Source organism: Manis pentadactyla, chromosome 3 (assembly GCF_030020395.1).
Source record: "Manis pentadactyla isolate mManPen7 chromosome 3, mManPen7.hap1, whole genome shotgun sequence".
NCBI classification, from domain to species: Eukaryota; Metazoa; Chordata; class Mammalia; order Pholidota; family Manidae; genus Manis; species Manis pentadactyla.
In genome coordinates, this window is record NC_080021.1 from 211899772 (window position 1) to 211919720 (window position 19949).

The 19949-nt window shown below is 36.8% G+C and overlaps 2 protein-coding genes across 8 annotated transcripts in view; both read right to left on the bottom strand.

Annotated features, from left to right (window-relative positions):
- Positions 1-8921, bottom strand: part of GOLGA1 (golgin A1) — a 41846-nt gene extending 32925 nt beyond the window's left edge. Inside the window, exons 1-7 of one of the 5 annotated variants that reach the window (XM_057499022.1) lie at positions 8708-8921; positions 7860-7909; positions 6694-7001; positions 4620-4710; positions 2560-2634; positions 1554-1651; positions 86-118 (exon numbers count right to left, since the gene is read on the bottom strand). In XM_057499022.1, the coding sequence (XP_057355005.1) occupies positions 86-118; positions 1554-1651; positions 2560-2634; positions 4620-4710; positions 6694-6828 (432 nt within the window). In that variant the 5' untranslated portion in view covers positions 6829-7001; positions 7860-7909; positions 8708-8921. The remainder of the gene's footprint in view (positions 1-85; positions 119-1553; positions 1652-2559; positions 2635-4619; positions 4711-6693; positions 7002-7859; positions 7910-8707) is intronic. The other 4 variants (XM_036913960.2, XM_036913959.2, XM_036913962.2 and 1 more) reach the window with 4 other exon arrangements.
- A 941-nt stretch (positions 8922-9862) lies between these two features.
- SCAI (suppressor of cancer cell invasion) overlaps positions 9863-19949 on the bottom strand; it is a 138177-nt gene continuing 128090 nt past the window's right edge. For 2 of the 3 annotated variants that reach the window (XM_057499024.1, XM_036913958.2), the window contains one exon: positions 9863-18779. In XM_057499024.1, coding sequence (XP_057355007.1) covers positions 18633-18779 — 147 coding nt within the window. In that variant the 3' untranslated portion in view covers positions 9863-18632. The remainder of the gene's footprint in view (positions 18780-19949) is intronic. The other variant, XR_008996634.1, reaches the window with a different exon arrangement.

A 19949-nucleotide genomic window follows, 5' to 3' on the forward strand; every position in this document is an offset into this window, starting at 1 on the left:
AGTACACTGGGTACTGGAGAAACCATTTTCCAAGCCCCTGAGGAGACCCATGTCCATGATGAGACAAAAATAAAGAGGGACTGACCTTTTCAAGGTGATCCATTTTTTCTGACCATTCCTAAAACAAAACAACAAAAAAGTATAGTTTCCAGGGAAGAGTATCAGTAATATCAAGATTTTCAGATATTAAACAAAATTAAAACAAAACAACCTAACTCCCCCTCAAAAGCAACGAAACAGAACAGCAAATATAAAAAATCCGTGAAGTTGGCTTAATATGATGAAAGCCAAGAGTCCTAAAAGGAGAAGAAAATGAACCCTTTATAAAACTCTAGAACACAGATTTAAGCCTGCAGATGTTTGCTGAGCAGAGCACCTGACTAAGCTCTACCTGCTGTTCTGGTGCAGCTTTTCAGCTTCCTCAGAGTGTTTTCCCATGAGTACTATTATTTTTTGGGAGCAAGTAGCTGGGACCATTTGAAATGGTAACTTCAATTGATGTTTAGAAATTAATTTGCTAAAGGAATGGAGTCTTCAATGGCCTCTGATAATAACCTTCCTTCTTATCTTGATTTTACCAATATGCTTTATGCTACCTGGTGCAAGTTAAAGGAAAGGGGTTATGCCCCATAGTCACAAATCAGAGAACAGGGCAAAAAATAACCATTGGTACAAAAGGCCATATCCCAAGTGCCTACAATCAGAACCCAACAATTTTGGATTATATCTTAATTAATATACACTTATACCATAGTTATCCACTAACTATTGGTGAATGTTTTTCTCTGGCTAGTAAATGTCCTAGATGACTAGTACACACTTTCAAACATACCAACCAACTGCCCTACCTACTGTAGTGTAGCTGAAACAAATTATAAATTTTCTTACATGAAATAAATTGACAGTCTTAATACGTCAGGATTGTCATTATATCTTGATACTTCTCTTAAATTTAAAATGTCATTGAACAAAATATACTTCATAATTATTATAACAGCCATTAATAGAACTGCTTTTCTTTCTTACTGTCATTCTTTCGATTTGTCAGCATCTTTCGATGGATGGTTCTAATGAGATTTTAGGAGTTCCCTTCTGTCTGGCTGGCTGGGGTTGAAGAAACTTGGGAAGATAAATTTTAAGAACTATGTACATCATGGATGATGGCTAGTTTGATAGCACCTTCTCCACTATAAAATGCAAGTGTTTGCGGTCTAGGCTTTGAGACAGGTTTTTAGAGGACAAGACCTTTTTCCTCATCTTGGGACTTGCCACCAGATTACAGACATACTATTTTCCTTCTCCACTTTACAAAGTTACACAGTTGCAGAAACTCTCACATTCTGGACCTATTTCATGATTATAAACTTTCTCGATAACTACCCACCATATGGCCAGATGAAATCTCAAAAAACGTGTATAGCATTTCTTTTCTCCTAGCCTGTAAATATTTTCTCCTAGCCTGTATTTTCTACCAGGTTTATGTTATGATTTTGAAATCATGTCACTAAGTGAAATCTTTTTACCAGTCTTGGGCAGGGTCACATACAAAATACCTGGTCCTTTCTGGCTAATGCCAAAGCCAGTCCTTCTGCCATTTTGGCTCTGTTGGCCTGGAATGTCTCATTCTGCTCTTGAAATTTCCGCATGGAAGCTGTTAACAAAGAGGCTCTATTTGAGATATGGAAATATTTCAGATACGGCATGACAAATAGCCCATGTGATTAATTTACAATTGTCATCTAACAAAAAAGATCATGGTCATGGAAGTGGATTATGAAACTGGGAAAAACCTGATCTATCTTGTCTTTCCCAGAATCTTAGTAATAGATTAGTTTTTTGTGTGTTTCCTGTTTTTTTTGTTTTCTGTAATAGTCAAATATATACATATAGCTAAATGCCAAAAGGTAACTTTTTAAATGGTACTAGGACACAACACTTGAGTTAAATAGGTGGCCAGAAAACACTAATGCAGTTGCTAAGTGGTGGCTACCACCACTTTATCAGAATTAAAAACAAAAACAGAAATCAAACCAAGGGGAAAAAAACCTTTCTTTCACTTTCTTTTCTTTTAAAAATTAAGAAGATAACAGAAAATACCTTTCTCTTTCTGTTGCATCTTTCTTGGACTGAGCTCAAAGGAGAACACAGGACTTAGGGTAGACTAAATGCAGTGTGGGTCCCATTGTCGGAGGAGTGGTGACAGGTAGGGACGTCCGCCTGTTACTGAGCATAGCAGCTCGAACCAAAGTCTCCTAATCCAGGCCTAAGGCCCAGGCACTAGATTTTACTGAAATCTAAGGGCAGCCAATAAACTGGTCAATTGGATGGACACAAGCTGTTCCGTATAATGACCATCCTCCTAAGGAGCATGCCCATAAGGCAACATGAGTTGTACACTTACAAACATCAGACAAATATTATTTCAACATGATTAAGAAATACACTACTTATAAAGATTTGAGCTATGATGAGGGACAAACTTAATCACATGCTATTGTTTCATTTCAAAAAACTAAGCTCTGAGAAGATTAATAAAAAAGCAGGAAAAAAAATACGTACAATCCTGGTGTTTTTCTAACGCAATTTCAAGCTTCTCTTTTATCTTCTGCAAGTTTCGGACCTGTTCAGCATAGTCTTGGATGAGGAGGGTGACGCACATACCAGGAATGGACAAACATCAGGAAAGGAAGTTAATTAAACAAAAAAGTGAATGAAAATGATGATGATTTTCTCAATCTGAAAACCATACCTGTTAAGGAGAGCTAGGCAGACAGCCTCCCATTAACAATGAACAACGCAGGCAAACAGGTAAAGCACAAACTATCCACAGTGTAAACAGTGAATACAAACAGGCAGGTTTGTTTAGCCTGGAAAAAGGACAAGAACTGGGCCTGGTCTAAGTCATCAAAAATGTCCTGCACTGAAAACTGGTATTATCTCGTTACTTAAATTTCAAATCTCAGTTTTCATTTCCTCAGCAGTAGATCAGGAAACTTACTAAATAAGCAGCTCACTTCTAGTCATATAACTGTGTTACAGTGGTTAGGGCAATAGCAAACACCTTATCACAGTATTGCCTTTTCCATGAAAGTACTTATTTCTCTAAAAAGTCAGCCTCCTTCCTACACAGGAACTGAACTTCCTATGCTATATTGAAGGTGAATTCATTTTCTGGGGGATGGCGGGGCCAAAGAAGAGACCACAGTAGAAAAGCAGACACACTTTAGTTTAAATCCTACCTCTCCCAGTCCTGTGCTGACAGATGTTAAGAAAATAACTGATTCTAAGTATTAGATTCTTCACTTATCAGATGGTAATATCAACTGTACCTACTTCAGAGGATGCATTTGATAATAAACTGTTTTATATGCCTTGGGTAATAAACCAGTGTTCTCTAGGCCTTAAGCACCTGGCACACAGTGCACAATAAAAAGTAGCCACTATTGTTGTTACTAGGATTCACAGTGAGTCTGTAGGAAAATACCCAGGATGTAGGTGGGCTCAGTAAACGTCAGTTCTCTTCCCTGTCCCTTCTCGAGACAAAAGTCAAACCCAAACTATTCTTCCTTCTATACTGGGGAAGGTATACTGCATAATTTTCTACCCAAGATTAAACAAATATAAAGCCATTTCACCTCTGTAGCTGACCTTGTTTATACAGGTAGGGGCAACAGGATAGTTAACAGTTGAGTTTAAAGCAGACTGCAGTTAAGAATATGGACTCTAGCATTAAGATATCTGGCTTTGGACGCCAGCTCTACCACCTATTGTGTGATTTTTAACCTCATTGAGCCTGTAAGGCTACAGTGAGGACCTAATGAGATGACTGGCTAACTGGTACCTGTGAGCTAAATGAGTGGCCTTTGGTAACTACACAAACACAAATATCACACATACAATTTGATGATTTTTGTAGTGTGTTGCTTTCACTCCAACAAAATAGGCATAAGGCCAAGGGACAAAAAGAAACACAGAAGCCACTGACCACTTCACAAGATGAAGCATTCAAATGTATCCACTGGCAGAAACCAGAATAAGAACTCACAACTCTATCATAACATGCCCTGTGAAGGCAAAAGATATAACGGGAGTTGCATAAATTGTAAATTGCACACAAAGGACATAATGAGAGTTATAGCTTTTATGTAAGTGTTGAAGTTAGAAATATCACTGAAAAGTGGCTCAAAGACCCAGAACGACACTTAGAGTTGACATGTAGCTGTAGCAAATGGCAACATGGCACCAAGCCTTCTCTGGTGCTGAAGAATCTAATATCTGTAACTATTACTCCCTACTCTTCATCTAAAGCAAGCTGTGCTGATGGATGAAAGATGGTCAAATCTATTCTACATATACTTTTAATACCTTGCATATCCATGGCTAGAAACCTCAGGAGCAGAAAATATAAGTTTTTTTTAAACCTTAAAACTCGGTTTTGAATTTATACTGTTTAGTACACTAACAAAAGAAGGGAAAAATGGGGATGTAAATTGCTCCTTTTTGACCAAGATCAAAATATGTCAAAATAACTATAAGGTTATATTAAATGGCTATTTTATAGGGTGAAAGGGTCAGCCAAACCAAATTTTCTGTTTGGTTTTATGAATTCTTGGACATACCAGAAAGTCTGGCCTCTAACTTCCGTATCTGTTCATTCCTTCTCAAAAGCTGAGACGAAAGATCCTCTCTGGAACTGCTTCCATCAGAAGCCTGTTCAGACAGACACAAGAGGAGGTTGTATTCATACATGGGTTTTCAGCAGTGTGAGACTGCAGTACTGAATCAGAAAGTGACAACCTTTCTTTTAGGTTTGGTAACACTTTAACTGTGGTCCCTGGAAAGCTTTTTAACATACCTAGGCCCTAGCTTCTCTACCTGTAAAAGAAAAGGAACACTATCTTCCCTATAATGGGAAGGAGCTATAAGATGCTAAACAGATAAATTACATAAAAACAAATCCACTACAATTATACTACACTAAAAACACAATACAAAAAATATTTTCAGTAATAAAAAAGGAAATCAGTTTATTTTTCCAAAGGTAAAACCCTGGGATAAAGGGGGGAAGGTAGTTTAGCGAAGTATCAAAATAGTCTGTGATGAAGAATCTATCATTGACACTGGAAAAGTTTCGGTATTGTCATCTACAATGAATCAAAGACTTTAGCAGATAATATGCACTCAACAGTCAGCATATTAATGAGACATCAAAGACAGGGAAGCCACTGAGGAGCTTCAAGCATTGGAGAGATATGAACAAATCTGCTTTGGGGAGTTACTGGAGGCAGGGAGCACAGATTAAGTTACCACATTTGTCCAAGAAAGAAAGACAGCCTGAAATAAAAAGGAAGTAAATGTACTACCAATAAATGGAGTAGAGAGAGCAAGTTTGAGATATTTAGGAGATGGAAGCCAAAATACTGCTGACTGACTGCATGTAAGGATATGACGGAAGGAAGGGTCTAAAATGCCTCCAAGGTTTCTTGCTGGTGACTTGGCAGATGATGGTACACATCTGAAAATGGAGTTAATTAATTATGTCCATTTTAGAATTTGAGAAACCAGAGGAAAGGCATCTGATTGAAGAAATATATGCAGTGGGATATAAGGATCTGGAGATAGGGAGTGAGGATCAGAATGCATACATAGTAAGTTCAACAGATGACTTTAGAAGTCTCAAAGAAAAGTATGAATTCAGGCCAACCTCTGTATCTCGAGTTCATTTGAGATGAGAGACTTCATTTAGTGTGTCAGCTTGAAGGCAAAGCAGGTACTTCTGCCACAGAACTCAGCATTAAAACTGTACCATGTCCTTCAGCCTGGTGATCAAATGTGTATTTATATTTCCTGGGCCATATACCAGCCAATGATTTAGATCTGGCAACCTTACTGTTCCATCCCAATAACCTAATAGCTCCAGCCACGTAATCTGACCTAAGACTGGTAGTATAAGAGAGGAGGAGGAAGACTCATCTGACTACGAAAACAGCTCAAGTGTCTATCACCAGGAAAAGACAAACTGTGGCCTTGTCAAACTGTGGGATCTTACATAGCAGTAAAAACAAATGAACCACAGCTTCGTGGAATACAGATGCATTATAGAAACATGCTAAGTAAAAAAAAAAATATCCAAGAAGACTATGGTGTACCAGTTTTATAAAGTTCAAAAATAAGTAACATAGAACAATAAATTGTTTGTGAATGTATACGTATCTTTAAAAGCAAGGGAATAAAAAATACAAAACTTAGGGTAGTGGTTAACTGGAGTGGTTAACAGGGAGAGGGAAAAGGAATTGGGAAGGATTATACAAGAGGCTTCAACAATATCGATAATGTTCTACTTCTTTGGATAGGCAACAGATTAACAAGAACTCATTGTATTTTTATGCTTTATTCTTTATATTTATGCTACCTATATTCTCTCACATATACCAAGCATTATAAATATATATTTTTAAGTTATCTGACTTTAAGAGGATCCTGTCATATGCTAAAGACACACTTTTAAATTCTAAGGCATGACATGTATCAAAAATAAGAAAAAAATAGAGCACCTCAGACTAAGAAGACTCAGGTATAAAATACAAATATTCTTGCAATTTTAAAGGAAAATACTTACTGGAGGGATTCCCTGAAATATTATTTTAAAAATATACTTGACTGTACTGAATATTGAAAACTAAAGATACTTACGAAGTCATCTCCTGAGTCAGCTCCCATAGAGGCAACCGATTCCTTGCTCACTGACCGTGGTATTCTAGTAGCACCTCCTGGCCTCTGGGTGACAGCAGTCTCTTCTGCAATTTTCTTCTTTAGTTTTGCAAACATTTTTGCAGTACGGCTATCCTACACTGATGACCAGCTTTTCAACCACCACAGCAAACCTTAATCCTTAGTCCAGCAAACAGGAATTCAGAGACCAGTGCCTAAAAAGTTCCAGACATCCAAGCTAGCTGCATTCCCATTTAAATGTAAGCAAAGGGCTTATGGCAACACTGTATCTATAAATCAGATGAAAGAGCTCTAAGTTAAACATTGGAGAGATTTCACATCTGAGTTGTTATTTTAAGCTTCAGGTTTCAAAATTCAAGTTTCATAATTTTGCATGCACACTTATTAGAACACAATTACCAAACGTTTAAAAAGCAGTCAGGTGCTTTGTACACACAGATAAGGAAATCCAGTTTGGAGTACATGAAGTAACCTGCCAAAGATTGTATGGCTAAGTGGCAGGGCTGGTATTTGAACCCAAGACTCTGACTCACAAGTTTGCTTTTTTCTTTTTTTAATTACACTACATTGGCTATGGCATATAACACATTTAGTAAAATTTCCCAGGGCAAACAGTAACATCACATCATGTTCCTGAATCCTTCCCCCAATATTAAGTTTAACCAGTGGATTGGGGGTTTTGTTGTTTGTTTTATAAGATAAAAACAAAAACATGTAACTCAATACAGGGGAAGGTGTAACATTCTAATGTTATAGGATGGTTTGCAATCAACTCTTTACTAGAAAAAGCTGACAACCGAGAAAAAAATAGGCCAGATAACTAACTACATTGTACAAATATCAGATATCCTTAAACATTTCCCGGAAATGCTTTGTGGTTCTTTTCAGGATGATTAAAATGACCTCAAATCAGTTTCTTTTCCTCAGAATATTTTGCATGCTATTTAACATGTGATTGAAATGTCTGCTCCTCTCAATGGTGTATAAAACATTAATAATCTGGTTCCAACCTTAACTTTTCATGTTTTGTGATCTATAAATGACTTCTTACCACTTAAGACTGTCCGTTTAAGTCTGAACAATTCTCCAAAAACTTTATCTTCAATGTCTGTAAACCACCTACTCACCTGGCTCATCTATTAGATTTCAAATGGCCTGGAGGTCAAAGCATCCTGTCCTGCGTGAAGACAAAGATAAAAGGCACTGGATATTTCCATTCAACCGTAAGGTCTAATTGTTGGGAGGGCGTGGAAGCGGAAGAAGGTAGAAAAACTTGGGGTAGCGGGGAGAGGAGGGTATGGGAGAGAAACCTGTCACTTCCACGATCCTCAATGGGCTACCTTCCTACTCCTTGGTCTCCTTTGCATTTGTGATTATGCCTAAGAGCTTCACTTAAAGGTACAGAGGGTGTAATCTCCTAATGCAGAAGGTGCCACAATTCACTTTACCTTGGGAGCCCTGAGCAAAGCAAGTTCACAGGGACAGCATTTATTTCTCAGTTGAGTCTGACATTCACATTGTTTACCTGGCTAGACCTTGGGTTGTCTAGTCAGAGAGCCTTGATTCACACTAAGAAAGTCGCTGAGGAAAACGATGGCTAATTTAGGTAAAAGACAGCTGCCTAACGCCCAGGGAGACTGCCAAGGCAGTTTGGATCCCACTCACACAAGATCCTTCCAGACCCGCCCGTGCTTGGACTGTCGAAAAGGGAGGGGACCCAAGATCTCTCCCTTTTGACAGCAAGGAAACAGACTCAGAGGAGGAGTGACTTGTCCAAGGTCGCGCAGAGGGGTACTCCGACACCCCAAGACTCCAGACTCCCATGCCCGGCAGTCCGCAACATCCTCCTTTCAGCACCCCGGTCCCGCCCCCCGTCTCGGGTCTGGGGCAACGGCGGCCGGGCCGCTTTGGGGACAGACCGAGGCCACCGGGAAAACGAGGGGCCTGCTCGCGTCTCCGGCCCCAGCCCGCGCACCTGCGGCTCTCTGGGCAGCGGGCAGAGCCCCGCCTCCGGAGCTTCTCTTGAGCGCCGGCCCGCATCACCAGCCCCTCGGCCCGCCAGCCAGCAGAGCAGCGACCCGGAACCGCACTTCCCCAGCGCACCGGAAGTGGCTGCGCGCGGGGGCCCGCTTGCCGCACGCATGCGCTTGCGCTTGGTCTCTGCCGCCGGCGGCGCGAGCTTGCGAGTGGCGGTGGAAGCGGATCTGCTGCAGGGCGCGGAGGCGGGATAGGGTAGGGAGAGGCGGGTCGTTCCCTCCTGCCCGCCTGCCACGTCAGCCCGCTGCCGACCTGCGGCAAAGACTATACGGGACCAAACCTTTCTTCTGCTGTTTTTGAAGGAGGCGGCGCGGAGCTGGGCGAGTGGGAGGAGAGATGGGATCTGCGTGTGCTTACCTGGGCCGTGGCTCCGCAGGCCAGCGCGGAGCTTCCATTCTTCTCTAATCCCACTGCACCCCGTGCACAGTCGTCTGTCACGGTACTAGGCGACCACTGCAAGTCCGTACCTCCAGAAACTGGTACTTGGACCTCTCACCAAGTGTTTCAGTTTTCGTGCCTATGACCTGCAGTAGGTTATACGTTTAATTTCGCAACCGAGGACACACATAATGTACCATTGAAAAAGTTTCTAGAATCGTAATATAAGGCACTCCAATATACTGCATTTCATTAAAAAATTATGCTGGTAGCAGCCCGCCAAATTCATTTCACTATCCACTAATGGGCCTACAACTTTTGACAGATAAAGGAAGTTCAGAGAGGTAAATCTGCCTTATTGAAAATGACAGTACAAATCAGCCCACGTCGGGTCTCTGGACTCCTCAGTGCCGACCAAGCCAGACATTCCACATTAAAGATGCTCTTTTTCTGGCTCCAGACCTAATACCAGCCAGAGGCATTGCAGCTCCCACCAACCCCTAAAACAAGCCCTCCCTCGGAGTGTCCCAGTTCTGACCAATGGGAGCAGGGCTAGCAAAAATCTGACTAGGACTCCGAAGAAATGTACAAACTAGGATAATATAAACATCAGATACAAAACCTCACCAAAGTTTGTAAAGTGTCTGAGGTGTTATCTGAAAGAAGCAAGCCTTAACAGTTTAGCACTTGTCAACAATACTGAAGTACTGAAAACTTTAAGCAAATAATGTTTATTTTTATACTGATGATACACTTAGTATATACGTGGATTCAAGATACAAAATCATTTACAAGAGTTCACACCCTATGAATGTAGTCAATTCCTAGAGAACATTTATCAATGCAAAAATGTCAATACACTGACAACAAAAATTAAATGTTCTGAACCTTGTTATTCAATAAACATAAAAACAACACGTTTAACTTTCCATCCTCTAGTATTGAGTACCTTCACGATGGTAGGCACCGTGTAACAGAAGAAAATATAAGAAAAAGAAGGGCCTACTGAATCCGCTCTGCAGAATCACAGTGTTTACTCTGAAATTTATTTAGTGTAATTAGTGAAAGGCTTACTATCCTTTATGACAAATCACATACCAATACAAGAGTCGAAAGTGATGAACTCAAGAAAATGTTTAAATAACTTCTCAATTTCTAAAGTCTATGAAAGTATCAACCACAAGAGACAAAGCAGAAAAAGGCTGCTGAAAAGGAACACAGCAGGAAAACATTCTTAAGAATATATATGGCTTAAGCAATGTAGAAACACAACAGAAGACTTTTACAATACTACAAATGTTCAAGTCAAATGATATTGACAATATAATTTTTGCCCTTAGTCACTGGTAATAAACAGCCCCTTCAAATTTATTCTACTGATAACACATATAAAACTAATGAATCCAATGGTTTGCTGTCATACAGAGCTGAGTTGATGGATTTTGTTGTAAAGTATTAACCCACAATACCCCAAATTTAATACAAATGAGCAACAAGACTACATCTCAAGGATTACAGTGATTTGTGAATAGCTATATAGACAACCAAAAAGCTTCATTATTTGCACGATAGATTTGCAGCACTTGGATAAGAAGTGTTACGTGAAAATTACTGTGCTTCAATCTCTTGAGGAGAGCTAATAAATATAACTCTATTAATCCTTATAGTGTTACAATTCTATAACATTTCAGTTACAGACAAGCACAATTTTTAAAGTGTTTCACACCACTAGAAAATCAAGTAATTATATTCTCCAAATGTAATTCTGCTATCATTGAGACAAGTGTATTTATGCATAATATCCATAACACAGATAATAGATTCACCATTATTTTCAGGGAAAAAAGATCAAACAACTTATTTTAATTCCTATTTGATTATCTTAACTTTTAGTAATGATTTGAATAAAGAAAAAGGATATTCAATCTTATAATGGAAACTGCTCAGAGAAAACAATAATGTGGCCTGAAATGACAATAATCCTTAGGGCAAAGTAAGAAATGATTTATAACTGCTTCATCTGATTCAACGATTAATGAAACCACTATCTGTACTGGTGCTATACAATGAAGATAACTCATTTGAATAAATTCTTTGCCTTGCAAGCTCTACTGTGAAAATGTTAGGACATCGTACCTGCTTTTCCTATTACCTAAGTCCTATTTACTTCAACTGGAGGAAGACTCCAAAATATAAGCCTTCTGATCACCGAATGGCAAGGTACATTAAAAACAAAAAACAGTTGGAGAATTAGCCATATAGTCTGTATGGCAAAAGGAATGTATCCACATAACTATAAAAAGCCACAAACACAAAGTCCTAAAATATTTTACTGAACTATTGAAAAATCTTTTTAATAAAAAACAAGAGTTAAAAAAGAAACACCTCACTTTCCAGAATAGTAAAAAAAATTCTTACTGCCCTAAAACATTTAAAGCAATTTTCCCTGCAGATTTTTAAAACTTCACAACACATAATTTGGGGGGAAAAAATCAGTAAAAGGCAAAGGAGGGTAGGAATGGGATTTTTTTTACAGTATGGTGGCTGTTTTTCTATGGTTTGGAAGGATTTACTTTGGGATTATAATATAATCATTTCACATTTTACAATGGCTGATTGGACTGACTTGACGTTTGAGAAAACTTATGGGTCAAATTGTCAGGGTTACAAATCTTAACTTTCAGTCACGGACAAGTGGACGTTCACAATGGCTTCAAAGGAGAAAATATTAGTAACATAAAGTTTTAAATATTGTTTACTACAGACCTATAGGAATGCTAGCTATAATTTTCTATCTCATTCTGAAAGTGATATAGTCACTCAATCTATTAACTTTTGTTTCACAATCCTACCAGAAAAGTAGAAATCTGAACCCTGAAGTTACCAATGTCTTAATAAGTAATACTACACCTAAAAAGATGATTGTCTTTAGGATATAGACTGGAATTGTCCACCAAAATAGGAAAACATTCCCAATTTATAGTCTTGTTCTATGACCAAATTCAGGCTTGATTAAGTGAATCTGGAGTGCATAATTAATATAATGTACTTCAAACTATTAAAAAACTCTGAATCTACTGTTCAAATATATATTTTTTTAAATCACACTGCTTAGAGTAGTTTGATAACTAGTTTAAAAAATAACTAAAAAAATCCACAAAAGAAATTAATAAAAATATTTTAAAATTAAGAAATGGTGCTTCAGTAACATGTTATGCAGAAACAGAATTCCTAGAAGTCAGTAATTACACCAAACTAATAAGTGAAAAGTACCAATGTGAGCTCAAGAAAACATTTCATATCTACAGAAATCCAAAGGAAAGATTTCTACGGCACCAACAAATTAGTTATACTTAATACATTTATCTTTACCCAATTAAGGGCATGTCTCCCCATACCATTTGATAGATACCCTTCCCTTCAACAGGTGATTGATTCCATTCACACATCATTATTCTTCTTTAAACACAAGGCATGCTTAATAAGTCTCCATGAGTAAGTCTAAGTGAAGCTGGGACACAGTGTAATATTATGTTTTGAAATTCTACTTGGAGGGAGATGAACTGCCCCGCCCCCACCCCTTTTTTAAGATAAAGTGGTCACAGGTTCCAGGAAAGAGTGGGAGGTACAACACAAACAGGTATAAAGTATCAATGCCTAAGCCTACAGGAGGATGGGGGGAAAGGGCTTGGCCTTCTAAGCAATTCTTATTTTATTTAACTGCAAAGTAATTGGCTTTACAACTGTTAGAGTCAGAGGTCATATTCAGGATGTCAGTCTCATTGACTGCACTTTTTATTGCTGCTACTCTCAAGTTAATGTCCACACTGAGCCTGAGGCAGTTCCATGAATTTTAAATAGCATAACATCTACATTGCTACTCTCCAGTTGCAACAGATGATTTGGTTACTAAAACAACATAACATCAGACCCTATGAACACTTTCACTGATTTTTCAGTAATAGTACATTACCAAATCTTAATATTTAAGAAAAAGGCTATTATAACTTTATTTTAAATTTAATACTGTAATTGAGAAGTGTTTATGAATAGTTGGCAGTTTTATTAAAAATAAAAACAATGAAGAGGCAAATGTAATGTTTTTTGGATGGTAAAATTGGAGTCTAACTTGTCTATTTAAGATAATTTAATGTTGGACAGATAGATTTAATATTCTGAAAAATAATGCGGTAAACAATTGCTTTGCAGTTATATTTTTTCATGCAAAAATGACTTCTACTTATTTTCTGCAGTGAATGTATCCAAGTGTATATTAACCATCTCCTACACTCTCCCATGCAAATGAACATGCCCATGAAGGCAGGAGCAACCGAACATTGATACTCTGATATTCCACAGGTTCACAAATTGGCACTGCACATACTTACTTACTATCCTCTAAGAGGATATCCTCCTCTATCCTTGGTAGAGGTTTGAAGGCCCAGATTTTAAAGCACACCATGCACTTAATATTAAGAACCCTACTTCATGTGTGAACATGTCATCAATTTGCAGAACACAAGTGGTCTCATAGAGACAAAGAAATACAACTGAAGGCATTTTATTCACTGGAAGCCTTTTCTCAGATGAGCATACTCATCTTTGATACGCAACTCCAAAAAGAAAAATCAATAATTGGAGATGCTAAGACAGGACTAAATTAATCACAGCTGCTGCAAATATACAGATTAACAACCCCCTGTTCCTTATTAAATCCCACCCCATCTCCATGAAGCCCTCCCCTAGCTAATGCCCCTTTTTCTGCCTCACAGAGACAGATATAAAATGAGACACATTGGTGAAAAATATTGTTCCAGAATTAAAATTTAGTTTAAGGTATTGAAATGGCAACTAGGAATCCCTATTTAAAGGACATTTTCCTAGTTATTCTGAAATGTGATCAAAGTAATTTTTCCCACAGTCCCTTGATTCTCAATATAAATATACTCAGTAATAATAGTCAACTATGGGTCAAGAAAATAATGGACTAATATAGCTTAAGAACTTGCTGGTGTCTTAGTTTCACATACTTAGGTCTTTCAGATTTATGTCATGAATTTATCATCAGTTTAAATGGAAACTGGCAGATGATTTAAAGCTAAGAATATCCAGCTTTCTGTTAAGATCTTCATATCCTAATTTCAACTCCAAATTAGTCCATTTTACCCAAACACAAGCCCCTCAAAATAGAGGCTCATGAATGAGATATAGCCACAACCTAATTACAGCAGCATGAATAATGCCACTATGATGTCCTCACAGAACTTAAATAAATTCAGCCCACAATGGGTATGGGTATATAATATACACGTACTGTATCATTGCATACCAATATATTTACAAATATGTACATATATACAAAAGTATACACAGAGATTGCATTTAGCATCACAAAAATACACACATGCCATTACAAATAAAATAAGAACTTTAAATAAATAAAGTCAACAAAAGAGCCCTCAATGTAAATACCCTTTATACTCTCCAAACAGGAACATATATACCCAAAATATCACTGGGAGATTCATACCATTCATACTCACATCAAATCTTTGTACTCATTTAGGGTGAGAAGGTTCTGAATCACTGACAGCAGCCAGGTTTGCAAACCTTGGCATCCTACTGTATTTCCAGTCCAGAATGGTCTCTATATTAATCAGGCTGACAACAAGTCTCTGTGGAAAACTAAGTACAAGATTTTCAACTGAGTCCAAACCTCTTCTAAGAGACAGAAAGTTACTAAGTCACACAGGTCAGAGATTAAATTTGGCGAAGAACACTGAAGAGAGTTCCATAATTGATACATAACCAGTTTTGTTGCTTTTCCCTTTACTTCAATGAAATTTAGTACTTCCACCACCTAATCTGTTTCAGGGAATTCTATTATAAGAATAAGGGGCAGTAGCCACAAGTGAGGAAAAAATAAAACCTAGATCATATATCAGGAAAATTTCAGTCACCACTAGATTGCACTTTGCTTTTAGAATCTCAAAACATTTCAACTTGGTAAAAATACAAAGGATACAATAAATTCTGTGTGCTTTGAGAGGTTTTGAGAGCACCACTTCCTAGGAGGAAAACACACACACACATACAAAGAATATATCCTGGCTAAAATCAAAGCTAAAACATCTGATGTGTGGATATTTTATAATTAATAAGTAAAAATTTGCTAGGGCTAGCTGATTGACTGGCTTCAATATTTGATATATTTTTAAAATACCATAACCTTTTGTGCCAAAATATAAATCTCTAATTATTTCTTGCTCATTATAGAAAGCAATCTGAGTACTGGAAAGACTGGACTGAGATGAGGAGATTTGAGTTTTAGTTCTAGCTGTATCATTATGAATAAACTGAGCTTTTTTGGGTCTCAGCTTTCTCTTCTGTAAAATAGGGAAGATAGCTGCTATACCAAGTTCAGAAATACATGGAGAAAGAAAGAGAAAGTAATTCCATTGTGCTTAATTTGTTTCATGTATAACTGATTTTGTACAATCTTATACTTCCTATTTTGTTTACAGTGATTCTTAAGGGAATTGAGAGACTGTATCAGAATCTCCAGGGGGAGTTTGTGCAATTTGAAAACAAAGAAGTGCTCTTTCTCATCACTCTGCTTTGTTCTTAGTTCCAACATTTAAATTTCTATGCATTCTAAAAATAAATAAATAAAGGGATCAACACTTTTATATTTATAAAGGGGAGCAATATGCACTGAAAAAATGAGATTCTATGCCATTGCCATCTTAACCCCAGTGGGTGATTGTCATTTTACATTTCTTCTTCTTTAATTAAAGCCATGCTTTAAAATGTAGAAGCTGGTGATGAGTACAAGAGGGTTCATTAAACTCTATTTATGTTTATATTTTTCATAATATAAAGTAAAAAAAAAAAAAGACAAACATGAAGTATTCGCACAAATGTGATCTGAGTAAAGTCTACCCTGATCACTCATTTAAACATTGTTCTTCACTCAAAAACAGACAAAAAATTTCCCTTACCATGCCCTAAAGTTTCTTCATACTACTGACAACTTTCTAACATAAATTTAATTATGTTTATTGCCTGACTCCTCCTACCAGAATGTAAGCTTCCTGAGAACAAAGATTTTTAAGTCTACTTTGTTTGCTTTCTCAATGCCTAGAACAAAATCTAGAATACACTTGGCTTTTTTTTCTTTTTAAGGCATGATTGAAGCAAGATTTTGGAATTTTCTAGTAGCTTTTCTCTTTGAAAATTCAAGATCATTTAACTTCACTTAAGACTTTAACTACTAGTAAGGAATTACACTATTAGCTAAAGGAGCAATGTCATAATTTAAACCCTAGTTTTGAGCTCTAAAACCCCTTGTTCTTGGGCAACCATGTTTCTAATAATAAACCTATCATTTCCTCAGGAGATTCTCTGAAATAGTTCCTACAATTAAGTGGGACCCAGATATTTTCTTGAACAAAAATGAGTTAAATATAATCTAGAAAAGAAAAGGCGTTAAAATCAGAGAAACTAGTATTCCAGGTGGCAGAGGTAGGAAAATCAGTACCATTTGGAACCAAGATTTCAAATAATAGTATAGAATTGGGTAGGATCTTGGGCCAACACCTTCATTTTACAGATGAGAGTGCTAAAAAGCAGAAACGTGAGGACACTTGTCAAAGGTCATAATGCTAGTTACCAGGAAAGCCAGGATTAGAACTCAGGTCTCCTTGTTCTCACACCAGTGTTCTTTACACTAAACAGGTGAGGATAAAGCTCAGGTCAACAAATATTTAAGCATTAGAGAACAGGAAAATCCATGTTGTTAGAAACATTACTGGCACAGAACTTCAGGGGAATTGAATCAAGAAGTCAGACAATTAAGGACAGTCTATTGCTGCAGTCCCAGTGAACACCGTTATGAAAGAAAAGCTATGAAGTTTGTTAGGGCGCTAAAAAAAAAAAGGGAAAGCAGTCTTTATCTGATAATGAAAAGGCAAAGGAAATCTCTCTCCAGGGTAACTTTTCTAAAGCTTTCTAAAAAATGTTCAAAAGAACAAAAATAATTTTAAGTCAATATAACGCTACAAAGTCCTCAAAATGAAGAATAACTTCAAGACTTCAGATGAAAAATCAGCAAATTAGAACAGGTATATGAATAACTTAGATCCAAATAATTCCTTATGTCAGAAATGAAAACCAAGTTAAAAATATTACAGTAAAATTTCCCTAGGGACACAGGAAAGGAGGCACCAAAAGCAATCACCTCATTTCCCTGGGACTGCCAGAGGTAGAATATGAGCCTGTACAGAAAATTAGATAGAAGGGCTTTTGATTCTTAGACTTCTGAACATGAATGCTCTCAAATCAAAGGTGGGGTTGGGGAGAATCATAGCTGGTACCTGTGAAATTATGAAGGAGATGACGGGAAAGAAAAACACAAAAATCTTTATACTATACACTGAGCCCTATTTAAAATAATAAAAAACTTGGGCATGAATATAAAATATTAAATACAAGGCGCATTAAAAAAATCTTATTTCCAAATTGTCAACGCAAAAGCAACTTCTATTTTAAATTAAGTAACAATTCAGTTCCCCGAGCCCCTACCCACAACTAAACTCAGTAACATCTCTGACTTTGAAGTCTCATAAATTTGAATGAGGCCAAGAGATTCTGTACCATGTGCCACAGACTTCAATCTAGACAGTATTTAAACTTGATCTCATGAATTAAGAGTTTTAAATACAGTTTGAACTGGACACACTGTATTATGAAACCAACAATTTGGTTTTTTCACTGAAATACTTAGAAGTTGTTCTTTTTCATTTCCAGCATTCAGACACTACAAAGAGAACAAAATATGCAAATATGTCTTATGATAACACAGGACTCACACATTCAATGATATTTATCATCTTAAGACCCTAAGTAAAGATTTAACTTTCAGATGTAAATCAATCCTATACAATTTCTTGACGTTTGACAGTATTTAAATGAATTAAATGATTTCAGAACTGTCTCGATTATGCTTCAAAGAATCACACATTTTTCTACCTAAGTTGGAATGAAAAGAAATACTATGGAAGGACTGTTCTTGGTTTTTAGTAGTCCATGCTGGCTAGTTTCTTTCCAAATCCACACATTTAAGGTCCAAGTATAAGAGTTGGATTTTCTGCATTATATAAAAATAAATGATTTACTCTTCTCAGGGTGAAAACAGTAACTATCTGAGTGTAAGATTAGATGTTGGAGATAAGTATCCATACCTCAAAACCAAAAAATAAAAAGTCTAAGATTAATTGAGGTTTTTAAAAGACCTGAAAGATTGCATTTTAAAACAGTTACCCTAAAAGATCGAACAATTTTTCTCAGTTTGTTTTTAAAATGGTGGTCCTAAATTTAAAAATAAAAACGAAGTAACACCACTATGTGTCTGTCTCACATTAGAAAACTGCACCATTTAAAATCTGTGGCCAATGAAAAACTGTTTCAACAGGAGGATTTTTTTTCTAATAGTCATCTATGGTATTCTCAAGGAACAAGTTTCGTACATCCAGAATGGAGGCTAATTCCAGAATGTGCTTCTGGAGATGAGGATTCTCCACAGTTTCATCCCTTGGCAGTTGTGGATATGATTCTGGATAATTTCGTGTTTCCTGGTAGGCAAAGAAAAGAAAAGTCAAATTTTATAGTTTAATAAGGAAAAGTATATACAATAATATTACTGTTAACAGTAATAGTATTAGGATTAACTTAATATGTATTTTCCTCCTTCATGTTGGTATGGTTCTTATTGGTAATATATTTGCTGAACATATGAAATTGTTGACATTTGACCATTCTGGCCTTTTTAAAAAAATGACAGTTTCCTATGGTTCAATCTAATACATTCATTTAGAGGAGTTATTTCACAAATACTTACCACAGCCCATCATTTCTGGGCACTATATATTTTGGAAACCATGTAATTCCTACTTGCTAGAGGAAATATCCTAGAGTATACAGAATTTCAACAAGTACTTGTCAAATGAATGAATAAAGAGATGTTGCAGCAGAAATTAAGATGAGAGAAAAGACAGGAAAAGAACTGAAAAGGTCAAATTAATGAACCTTGGTGATTAACTACAGGAGATGGAGGTATCAAAGATGACTGTGAGATTTCAGGAATAGATGGCTTCAGAGAAGAGTTGGGAGGTCCTGAGAGAAAAAGAGAAGTAAAGGAGGAACAATTTGGAGGACAGTATAAAGCCGCAGGTTTTAGGTGTATTTTATTTAGGTAATAGGGTAATACAAATAAAACTGCCCCTTAACCAGAATTTGAAAATTCAAGGCTGTATCTCAGAAGACAGGTTTGATCAGCATATGTAAACACATATATAATCTGCATGGAGATAAATATTAATGTAATGAAAATGGATGCGATTTCTAAGAATATTTGCAGTGATAGACTCCTTAAAAATGGAGACGGTCAGGAAAAGAAAAAAGGGCAGAAAAGTAATAATAAAAGAAAAAAATTGTAATTACATGCAAACAAAAGAAGGAAACAATTTCAAGAATCAAGTAATTCTCACTTGGAAATTCTTCTTCATTTGGTAATTTCTATAGACTATGATTTTGCCACACATTTGAAATTTCCTGAAGAAATAAGTTACTACTTTTTTATGCATCTCATACGACAGCTCATATATTCAAATGTCATCTCTCTCTTCTGCCTGTAAGCCTCACTCAATATACATTACAAAGACCAAATTTTGTTTCACCGCAATAAAATATATGAGGAGTGAGAAAAACAAATGTTCAAACCTCCTAAAAAGAGAGAGAAAAAA